The sequence below is a fragment of the Cygnus olor genome, unplaced genomic scaffold (assembly GCF_009769625.2).
Source record: "Cygnus olor isolate bCygOlo1 unplaced genomic scaffold, bCygOlo1.pri.v2 S99, whole genome shotgun sequence".
Classification (NCBI taxonomy): Eukaryota; Metazoa; Chordata; class Aves; order Anseriformes; family Anatidae; genus Cygnus; species Cygnus olor.
This window is the reverse complement of record NW_024429095.1, coordinates 4,518-15,810: the sequence shown is the minus strand read 5'-3', so window position 1 is coordinate 15,810 and position 11,293 is coordinate 4,518. Positions and strand designations below refer to the sequence as shown.

The window sequence follows — 11,293 nt, the reverse complement described above, 5'->3', positions numbered from 1 at the left end:
TGAAACATCATTCCAAAGGTCAGTTTGTCACTTAAGTAGAGTATTTCTGGGCATATTCACAAAGTTTGCATAAGCTGTAACCACTATGCACGTTTAGCTTTGTCATCATTCAGTTTGAGAAGACAGGCACTCTCAGACAGCAGTTTAGGGTGGGTTAAACTAATACACCTAGGCTTATACTAGGATTCTTCAGAGGGAAAAAGAACATCTTAAATTGCCTAGGTTAACTCTATCTAGAACTACTTCTTGGAGACTTTGTTCTTCTGCACCTTTAACTTGCCCCACTGCTTCCTACCCCAGGCAGCTACAACAGCATTATCCGAAGGACTGCGGGACACAAGACACCTGATAGATCATTCTCAAGCCTGCTCTCAGGAGGCTAGTACAGCCTGTTTATTACCCCCCTGCTCCAGCAGGTTTTAGCAGGCTATTTAGCGGTTATTCTGCATCTGGTCAGAAAATACTGTCGGCATCTAATAAAAGAAAATCTTGCTAAGACATACCTAAGGCACTGATTTTATTTCCCTCTCCTTCTTCCCACCCCCTCTCCTGGTAACAGAAACCAGTGTAATTTCAAAGCAAATGAATCTATCGTGCAAAATACAAGCAGCACACCTATGGCACTGAAAAATGCTTTTGTTGATTTATTTTGAGAACACATCTTTAGGCACTCACATCAATTTCCATGTGTCTGAATCGGCAGACATTCCTGAAACAACGACCCTCCTGCCACAGCGTGCACACCGTCTCGTTCCCCAGAGCAGCTTCGCAGTGGCGGAAGGAACAGTTGTCTCCCTGTAACCAAAAGGAAACCAACAAGGAAAATATAGGACAGCCTCAAAAACCTCCATGCTACTGCCTCAGGTTGCTACCATTGAATTCAGAATCTAGCTGGTTATCAAGTTAACCAAAGACCAGTGTGCCTCCTCCTCCTACTCTACTCCTTCCTGAAAAAAAATACAAGCATTTTTCCAGCTTTCTTCTGTTAACCAAATTAGTCTCTTGAGGAGAGCAATGCCTTGAAATCAGCTGTTACATGAACTAACACAATATTATATTAAACATCTGTAAAGCTGCCAGGAGCTTTGTCAGCAAGCGTTCTCTTCCATGTCCTCAATAATATGACTTGGAGCACACCTGGAAGCCTGAAAATGGAGTCACTTCTTAAAAAACCACCTGATCATACATGCAAGGCAATGATCAACTATGGCTACGAATAACTTCTACAGAACGCAGTATGACGCATTAAATAGCATGTTCCAGTCACTGTGGGTCTTTGAGTTCACCCACCTGGACAACCTCAGCAAAGTTATCGATCTTCAAAGACTTCCAGTTAACTTCCCAGGTAAGTTTTCTGTTTCCCAGGTTTCCCAGAGTTTCCCGGGTAAGATTTCTGTTTTCTCCTACCAAGCACCAGCTCGGTAGGCAATGCTGTGTTAATAACACCCAAGCATGTAGATGTTAAACTGTAACTGCTTTGAAACCTAGTTGTTGCTAAGGAAAGAGCTCAATACACCACCTTCACGGGGCAAAAAGTCACATGGAAGAGCAGAAAAACCCAGAAGTGCTTCCTGAACTTCACGTTCCCAACAGCACCATCGCATTTAGATCCTGGCCTGGCATCCAGGATGCACGCTCTGCAAGCACTGCTGCGATGTGGAAGTGCCAAGGCAGGTTTTTGGCCTGCCCTCACTAAAACACTTTTTTTTTTTTTTAATTTTAGTTTTCACAAACGATACAAAGAGTGTGCCAGGTATGCCGTAATGCCAGTGTGCCAGGTCAATAGAGGATATCCAAACAACAGAGGCCTTTGTCCTAATTTCTGGCATGAAAACACTTTTACAGCATTCTTTTCACGAAGAAAGCCCTCTCTATCTTCTCCAATGCTCCAGGACCTACTGCAGCTGCAGCAGCTGCGCTGGTACAACCCGCAGCTTTGACAAATCTTTTCAACAGTTCTGCTTTACCTCGGCACAGTTGAGGTCACTCCTCTTCCTCTTCCAGCTGAGCAAGCAGCTTGCGGGCTCTGCCACACGCTCAGTGCAGAAGCCAAAGCTGGGAACACAGCAGTCAAACTCTCACTGCTAACGAAGCCACCAGGGCAGAGGGCTGACACAGACCCGCCACAGGCGAACCGTACCCGCTCTCCCTCCCGCCTGCGAGGCTCGCCGCAGCAGCCCCGACCCGAAGCGCTCACAGTGCTTTGCTTGGTGATGTCACCCATGAGTCAGAGTCCCCACATGAGCATCTGCCTTGCCACTCTTTAGTGTTGGTGTTGCTTTTTGTTTTCTGTTTTTTTTTTTTTTTTTTTTTTTTTTTTTTGAAACATATGCAGGTTATGGTAAACCTTCAGGTAAACCACAGATCAATAGGGAAGAAGTCCCACACGAGGGAAGGCCGTGCTTTTCTTCCAGGCAATGGCGCATGCTTTAACATGCTGCATTCGACAAAGAAGCTCTCTCCATTTTGCGCAGTGGCAACAGGCACGACTGCAACACACGCACGTGTAGGCAGCACCTGCAGGTTCCAAACCCTTAACTAATTTTTAGATAGCACCAATTTCTTCTGTAGGGGCTTTCCCTTAATCCATAACCCCTTTTTTCCTTTATTTATATCGGGTGGCTCTCCTCCATTGCTCTCTCTGTCATTTTCCTCCCCAGTGTCTGAGCAGGCACTGGGAATCGTTTCCAGAGGAAGGGTACTGCTGAAGCTACAACATTTACTCTCGGGGAAAGAAAAGAGAGTATGTGAAAAAAGAATACATACTTCCTTTCTTTTTCCTTTTTTTTGGTTTTTTAAAAAAAAATCTCTGAAATCAACGCTGCGGCCTGGCAGCAAATAACTATGGGAGTAATGATGATTCCTCATCCTCACTGTAACGTTGTAGTTAATCTCCTAAAGAACCAATTTCCCCAGGCAGTGGCCATTTGAGATGGGAAGGGGCAGTAAGAGGAAGTTTTCCTTAGACTAGCTCTTCCCCCAAAACACCTCACCATCCAGCAACAAATTCAATTCACCTGCTCCGCCTGATCAGTCAAACGCGCGTCCGACTCCAGCACACGCCACAGCGGTGGTCCTGACGTGGTTTCAGAATCACCTATCCGCAGAATATCTCGGCTTTGTACACTCAAATAATGCCGTAGTTTCAAAATAAGGCCCAGAGCTCACACGCTGAGTGCAGCCTAACAGCACCAGAGGGCCGGTAGGCTAAACATTCCCATCCTGGCAACAGTACTGACCCGGGCAACAGTAAGCATCCCTTCTGCACTTTCATCGTGAACATCAGCATAAGGAAACAGAGACCTCCTCGAGCCAAGTTTTAAGAAACAAACACCAAGGTCACCCAAGCGGCTTGTTTTCAGCAAACTAAAGGAGAAATTAAGGTGACAACCGCGTGCATCCAGAGTTAGTCAGACCCTGAAGGCAGTTCCTTTGGGAAACGGAGGAGCAGCGCGCCAGATGACGCCTACCTTACAGCGCACCCCTCAGAGGCACTGCTACGAAAGGAAGGCAGAAGGTTGGAACTCAAAAGAACTCGCAAGGCGCCCGTTAAGGGGGAAGCTTTCATTTCCTCAGCAGAACCTCCCCCCGGAAGGCAGCCCAGGGACTCTTTGCTTCCCTCGGGAGATGGCAGGGACGGGGCATGGCAGTGGGACGGAGGGACAGAGGGCCAGACAGATGGCCAGACGGCCGGATGGATGGACAGACGGACAGCCAGACGGCCCAAAAGGCCTGAGCAAGGGCTGAGGAGCAGCAGGGAAGGGCAGGGCGAGGGGAAGGGCAGGGCGAGGGGAAGGGCAGGGCGAGGGGAAGGGCAGGGCGAGGGGAAGGGCAGGGCGAGGGGAAGGGCAGGGCGAGGGGAAGGGCAGGGCGAGGGGAAGGGCGGCCCTGGGCCTGACAGGGGACCTTGGGCCTAACCCCGGGCAGCAGCTCCCCGTCTCACAGGGCCCGGGGGGGCTGCCTGTAACAGGAGATGCGGGCAGGTAAATTTTACAAGCACTGCATCACAAATACCCTGCAACACCTCAACTACTGACTGGGACAGCCTCCTTCCTCACCTCCTGAAAGCTCCAGCTGGCAAACCAAGGACAAAATGAAAGGCAGATGTGGAGGACCTCGTAAGATACTAGTTCGTTCCCTATGTGCCCACTGCTGGTGACACGGAATGCCTCCTGTTCCCAAACGACATCGGCACGTTACATCTTTACTACATGCTGAAAGGAACTCACCAACTTGAACACAGCTTAGAATTACCGATCCCGGCAGCACGCTGTACAGCTGAAGCTGCTTTAGCCAATCAAGTGTGTCATGCTGCCCCTCAAAGCTTTCTTCCTGGGAACATCTGCTGGGACACTCCTGACATATTACTTCTCGGAATGGCACAACTGCGCCGGGTAGGCCCCACAGCAAGACTCGTAGTTCTGTCCTTCCCTTTCACGAAAGGATCTCCCACCTTGAATTGATTACTTTTCATGATGATGAGACACAAATTGAAGTTTTGAAAAACTGAATGCTGATTAACAGATTTCTAGCACAGCCTGTGCATCAAAATTCATTTCTCTCCATTCAGGTAATCTTAGTTTCTGAATTACAGTTATAGTCAAAATTTTTCTTTTTTTTTTTTTTCTTTGTTTGTTTGTTTGTTTTTTGTGATCAGAAAAACGAGGGGACTGGTTGTCCCAAGTCAGCCAGGGAACTTAACTTATCTTTGGTCGATGCACCAAGCAATTCAGCTCTCTTGGGGAAACTTAAATAGAACAGACAGATCTCCAAACAGATACAAAAAATAAATCAAATGATAAAAACTCAACCGACACATCTGATACCCCCAGCTTATTGAACAGCACAAGGGTTTCATCTACAGGCTCTGTCCAAAGCAGCAAGAAGTGACAGATTTAAGCCAAACCAGTTGCCCGCTCTCACTCTCTGATCTGGAGGTGTTATTTGACAAGCATGCCTATCAGTAACACTTGTAAATGCTGGGTTACTGCACCACAGCCCCAAATCCCTCACGGGCCCACTAAGATACTTTTACTGATTGATCCACAATAAACACTCCCAAAAAGATTCTCAACAAGTTAAACCCTGGTTTAAAACCCACAACACTAGAATAATTATTCTGCTCCCTCCTGCCCCTACAGCTTCACCACCTGAAAAGATTACAGTCAAAACAATGGCATACACAAATAAAAGCCAAGAGTTGACATAGTCACTCCGGGATTTGGGTATCGACTGGCCGAGAAATCAGAACACCGAAGCTTCACAATGTGCCCAACATCGAGTTGTGCCAAGGGGGGAGGAAGGAAGAAGCTGTACGTTTAAGCCTTCAGAGCATCGCTCAGTCACTACGTCAATTCACAGCCACCACAGCGTGCCGATGGACATCTTTCTGTGCCAAAAGAAACAAGTGCTTTGTCCTCTTGATAGCAAAGGTAGCCACCTATAGTTACAGAACGGATGCACAAGACCTTAACTCTGACCAGCAGGGAAACTTAGGACAACTGAGTGCAGCTCCTGCCAATTTCTACCAGTTCAAACTGTGCTTTAAGTCTCATTGCAAAGCCTCAGGTAGAAAAAGGATCACCTCGGGGTATCCAACAAGAAGAAGAGTTTTAATTTATTTATTTTTCTTAAATATACCATAGGACTCTGCAGTTCAATCGTCAATCATCTTGGAAAGTTCAAGGAGGAGGTCATCCTCATCCTTCCCTGGCTCCAAGTCGACTTCGGCTTCGAGGATGCCGTCTGAGAGTTCCCAAAGGAGCATCTCAAAATCCTCGTCTACAGATAAGGGCGCGTTGCCTGGGGAACTCAGCCGGCGTGTCCTTGCTTCTTCTAGCTGGGAAGAAGCTGAAGTCGAGCTTGACAACTCCATCGGCTCCACAGATTCTGCCTGGCTTCCAAGATGTGCTTCAGGTCTCGGGAGAGCAAGGAAGAGAACAAGCAGTATAGGCCATTTCTTAATGGGAAATCCCTTTTCTGCAAACCGGCTCTTAAAACCATAGCCAACCCCTCCTGCACTTCAATCTTACACAGGGATTGTTCTTCAATTAACCCAGGGCTACATTTAGAGCCCAATATATTAGCAGGTACATTTCTCAGTTTGGGGCTTTGTCTGTGAAGCCAGAGCACCTGGAGTCTAGCAAAGATGGTTCAATTTTTGTAGCAAGAGCCACTTTGCCACCTTTATTAATTTTCCTGTAAAAATGTTAAGAAGTCTCCATCTGCAAATCTCTGTTTACTAAGTTGGTCATTTTTCCCATGGCACACTCAGCAGAGTTTGCTCCCCAGTACAGGAAGCTGACCATTCTGGAGGACCAAAAGGCAGAGGACACTACTCATCTGAGGAACCTGTCACTGCAGCAACAAAGGGCTGCAATTGGATGCAAAATCTCCAACATCCTCCTTAGCACCCTGCTAGCTCAAGGACTGTGTGGTGCTTCCGTGCCCTGAACGAGTCTGCCCTGGCCACATAATGCAGATGTCATGTTCAAGAAAGCACATATCATTATCAAAACTTATCAGATCCACAGCAAAAAGAAAAGCCCATGCTTCTATATTTCCCCTCCTTCTCCATTCACAGAAGGAAGAGACTGAAAACAAGCAGATTTTTCTTTCACACTTACAGTTAATGCGAAAAATGTGTATTTGTGAAATACATCACGTATTGTTTCAAGCTACAAAAAACTCGCTCCCACAAAGGAAGGACTTCTGACCTCAGCATGCAACCCCAGTTACAAATAACTTCCTATCTAGCAGCGGGCCGCGTTCCCCTGGCACTCAGTCACTCCGCAGCACGGCAGCCACCTTTGTGCTAAGGATGGCAAATTCTACTCAGAAACGCTCTGTAGAAGAGTGATGTTGTCCCCTTTTCACATGATCCGGCCTGCAGCACAGAGAAGGGAAAGAGGGGATTAGAGAGAGCCCAGAATCTGAGAATAATCTCGTGCTTTCAGAAAGTATTTCGTGTGGTTGAGCAGGGTTTTGCCCATCACGCAGAGTCCTGTTCCTGCCAGCTGCCCCACACTCACAAGTCCCACTCCAGCCACCGTCCCCGTTCCAGCAGCACGCTGTCCCTGCTGAAAACCCCAGCACTGGGCACACATCATTGCTTCTGTCCACCAGCAGGTGGTAAAGAAACACTGCCGCTACCGTGGCTCCCTGCTTTGACTCAGAGATCACAGCAAGCGTGACAATTGCCCAGGGCCACCGGCTTTAGATGCAGCTGAAAGGAGCTGTGACCAGACTCCTCCAGCCAGTGCAGGCCGCCTGGTATTACACCTTTCAAAGACCAGAACTGGTCTCAGGCAGGGACAGATTCTCCTTCAATCAGCAAAATCACCAGCTCAAAAATCATCAGGGACAGAGATGTAGCCAGTAGTTGCTCACTGAACTTCAACATCAAGGCTCGTCACACGTTTGGTACCTCTCAGTGCTGCTACCTAGAAGGCTCACCCGGGCAGGTTTCAGACCGCGCGTCACTCGGGTTGCACAGACACACGACACACCCAGCTGTTTCCTTGATTTTGTCTTGGAGTGAATCTCCCCTGCGTCATCCAGCACCAAATTCATGTACTCGTCAATGCCCTACAAATCAGCAACGATGCCAATTAGTTCAGCAACAACACAAACCATCATCAGCTTTGCTGACCCAGGCTGGACAATGAAGACTAATTGTTAGAGAAGTACGATTTTTTTTTTCCCTTGTGCTAGTTTTTCTTGACAAGAAAAAATAGGATTGTGAAGGAGGGAAAACAAACTAATGACGTAACGTGGGGTCGTGCTGATACTCACGATGATGCAGCCTTCTATCCGCATGTTCACTTGCTCGTAAAGCCACACCTGGATCCTCGACCTCTGCAGAATGAAGGAGGAGAGTAAATTGGAACACAAACACCGCGAGCAGTTTTGTTCTCTCTTGCGTGTTCAGAAATACCCGCTAACCACAGCCGCTAGAGCTCCCAAACACTCCAAGGAGCAACTCTCAGGGACAGTTTCAATTAACAGTCTGACATTTTAGAGCATTATATGATTGGGTGAATACTACACGTTTGCTGAAGAACACGTCTCCAGTCACAAGGGAACACCCCTGCATGCCTGGCTGCACGATCCCACTCCCGTTAACACGAGGGGGAAACGCCAGGCTGCACAGCAGCTCCTTGTACCCACCAGCACGCCGCACAGCTCTCTGTTCCCCACAAACCTGCCCCGAGCAACGGGTGGGAGCCAAAAACTCAGCGAGGGGGATCCCCGGACCCTCCCTGCTCCCCCCAGCCCCCCCAAAAAAAACCATTTGGGGTCCCCAGCAGGGCACCCGGGGTCTTGCCGGGGGTCACCGGGGTGGGTCCTCCGGGGCGCCCCTGAGGTCCCCCCCGGCAGGCACGCCAGTGCCCCAGAGAACCCCCATCGGTGAAGCTCAGCAGGCACCCAGCCCCCCCAGAGGACCCCCCCGGTGAACCCCCAAAGACCCCAGGCTCCCTGGAGAACCCCCACCGGTGACCCCAGGCATCCCTCAGGGCATCCCGGAGGACTGACCCCGGTGACCCCCAGGAGGACCCCCACCAGTGACACCCAGCAGGCCCCAGGGCCACTTGGAGGACCCCTGCCGGTGGCCCCCAGCCGCCCCAGAGGACTGCCCCTGGTGACCCCCAGCGGGTGCACGTGCATCCCGTAAGAACACCTCTTGTGACCCCCAGCGTGACCCAGGTTGGCTTAGAGGACCCCCACCCCTGTCCCCCACCGAACCCCCAGGCACCCCGGAGGACCGCCCCGGTTATCCCTAGCAGGCCCCCAGAGGACCCTCCCCGGTGACCCCCGATGAGCTTCCTGGAACCCCGGAGGACCCCCCCCCAGTGACCTCTGGCGGGCCCCCAGGCACTCACCTATGGTGACCCCCTGCGGGTCCCTGGGCACCCTGGAGGACCGCCCCGCAGGCCCCCGGGCACCCCAGAGGAACCCCGCCAGGGACACCTGGGAGTGTCAATCTCTGTGGATGTTCACGTAACAGAAAGGGAACTCAGATTTTAGCCCTAAGCAACTATTTTTAGAGACAGGCTGAAAAGAATCGCTTTCCAACCAGGGACCATTTCAGCATCCTCAAAGTTGAAAAAACAGTTGACAGCTCTGTCGAATCGTGTTCCTGGCAAAAAAATCCCAGGGACCAGATCCAGGGACCAGATCCAGGGACCAAGGACTGCCCACTGCAATTTGATGCAGCAAGTTGCACACAAAACCCCCTTTTCCCCCATTGTTTTTATTTGCAAATCACATACCTGTGCCTCTAGTGTCGACGCAGATTTTCCATCCTTTTTTCTCATGTCCTCTCAATGGTCACATTGGTGAAACCACAGGGTGGCACAGGCTGTGTACCCTCTCTGTCATCTTCCTTGCACAGAGGGACACTTACCCCTCATACCTCAGACAATGGTTTGTACAGGTGGGGAGCAAGATAAATTCTCTAAGTTGGTGGACCTTGTTATAAATTACTCTTAGAGAGAATTTGAATTAAGTCAATTAGTTTATTGAGTAAGCGATCAGCAAGCAAAACAGCGCTGGGCGGCCGGGGAGCCCATGCTCCTCCAAACAGCGCGCAACTTCCCCCTTTTGCAGTCCCCTTTTATCAGCAGGCTCTTCCGGGGTTAGGTGGCTTTCTTCTACACGGCTGCGTCAATTGTTGCTAGGGGGTCGTCTCTGTCCCTCTGGTGGTCGCACAGATGAAGGCAGTAGTAGTAGTCTTCCTCATTTCTCTCTTCCTTATTTGGTTATATTAGTCCTCAAGACAGGGAAGTAGGTTATTGGTTTAGCAATCTACTATTTATACAATGTTCCCTTAGCCATGTATCCGAGACATCCTGTTTCTGGAGGATGTCTCAGCATTTCAACCACTGTTTGAGCAACTCCCTTTGTTCCCTTCTTAATGTAGCAAAATAATGAACAAACATTCCTATTGTCAATCACAATCCCTCCTTTTTCTTTTAGTTGCTTATTTTGTTCATTAATTCTATGTATGCCTGGTGGCTGAACATTAAAGTTTCTGCATCCTCGTCGTCTGTATTTACAGGCTCATATTTAGCACGGATAAGCATCAAATGCGCTGCCTCTAAACGACTTTTTACAATTGCGATTACCTTATTAAAAAGACATGGTCCAAAGGTTAACCCTAGCACTAACATCAGTAGAGGTCCTGCTATTGTTGATAGTAAGGTTGTAAGCCAAGGTGAATAATTAAACCAAGATTCGTACCGATTCTGTCTGGCTTCATTTTCTCATTTTCTCTTTTCCAGTCCTTCCCTAAGTTTTGCCATTGTATCTCTTACTACTCCAGTGTGGTCTGCATATACACAACACTCTTCCTTTAAGGCTGCACACAGTCCGCCTTGTTGTAAAAATACCAGATCTATCCCTCTGCGATTTTGTAAGACAACCTCTGATAATGACCTTACAGACTTTTCTAAGGCAGTAATGGATCGTTCAATCCGAGTTAGATCTTCATCTACAGCCACACGTAGGGAGGTAAACTCCTGGCTTTGTCTAACCAAAGAGGTAACTCCAGTACCCACCCCGGTACCTCCCAAAATTATCAACATAGCCAGGGTCACAGCTGTGATTTTTTTTTTTTTTTTTTTTAAGTGATAATCCACTACCGTGTGTTGTGTATACACATATTCCTCAGAATGGTACAGAATTCTTGGTACAATTATTACCTGTACACAGAAATCTTTAGATATATTAAAAAGCTTGAGTGATAAGCAAGGAGTAACAGCCATCGACAAACAGACCCATCTAGTGTTATTCGCTGGTATAAACCATTCCCCTTTGTCTAATTGTGTAACATTTTCTATAATACTACATAGATGGAGCTTCTTACTAGGGACCGTGCCTACATACCTGCCATTCCCGGTTACTTGCGTCAACGTTATTCCTACGTCCCTTCCCCAATTGCATTGTGGGGGGTCAGTTTTGTTCGAACAGGTGGTCTCTCCCAGATCCCCAATAGCATCGTAATATGGGGGCCTTATATCAAGGCATAACCAGCAAGGTCTAGGCACGTCTGGGTTTGTTTGGTTCGACAATTGATAACTAGCATTCATGATTCTCCACGTTATTTCCGGTCATCCCCTCATTTCCCGCCTCGTACTCCAAATCCGTAGGTTTACTAGCAGTCTCCAGTGGTTCAGGATTACTAGGCGTTAATATTCTAAAAGCTTGTGTAGGCTGAATCCCCAAAACATTCCCCGACAACTCCTGATTAGGTCCCACCCATCGGGGACTTTTAGTTTCTTCCTTTTTTATA

The 11,293-nt window shown here is 48.5% G+C and overlaps 1 protein-coding gene and 2 long non-coding RNA genes across 6 annotated transcripts in view; all 3 read right to left on the bottom strand.

Moving 5' to 3' along the window:
• LOC121063185 overlaps positions 1–951 on the bottom strand; it is a 4,262-nt gene extending 3,311 nt beyond the window's left edge. Inside the window, exon 1 of the long non-coding RNA XR_005815865.1 lies at positions 676–951. This is a non-coding gene — a long non-coding RNA (uncharacterized LOC121063185). The remainder of the gene's footprint in view (positions 1–675) is intronic.
• The window catches only part of LOC121063182, a 28,960-nt gene extending 20,895 nt beyond the window's left edge, over positions 1–8,065 (bottom strand). Inside the window, exons 1-2 of one of the 4 annotated variants that reach the window (XR_005815862.1) lie at positions 7,795–8,065; positions 7,456–7,587 (exon numbers count right to left, since the gene is read on the bottom strand). Coding sequence is in view for 2 of the 4 variants with exons in the window: in XM_040543549.1 (XP_040399483.1) it covers positions 7,456–7,587; positions 7,795–7,818 (156 nt within the window). In the remaining 2 variants the exon portion in view is untranslated. Of the gene's footprint in view, positions 1–7,426; positions 7,588–7,794 lie in introns of those variants that run through there. The other 3 variants (XM_040543549.1, XM_040543550.1, XM_040543546.1) reach the window with 3 other exon arrangements.
• LOC121063184 lies at positions 5,631–6,290 on the bottom strand. The gene is made up of 2 exons (XR_005815864.1): positions 6,033–6,290; positions 5,631–5,918 (listed from the first exon to the last, which is right to left on the bottom strand). It is a non-coding gene; the product is annotated as an uncharacterized LOC121063184 (long non-coding RNA).
• Positions 8,066–11,293: the final 3,228 nt, after the last annotated feature.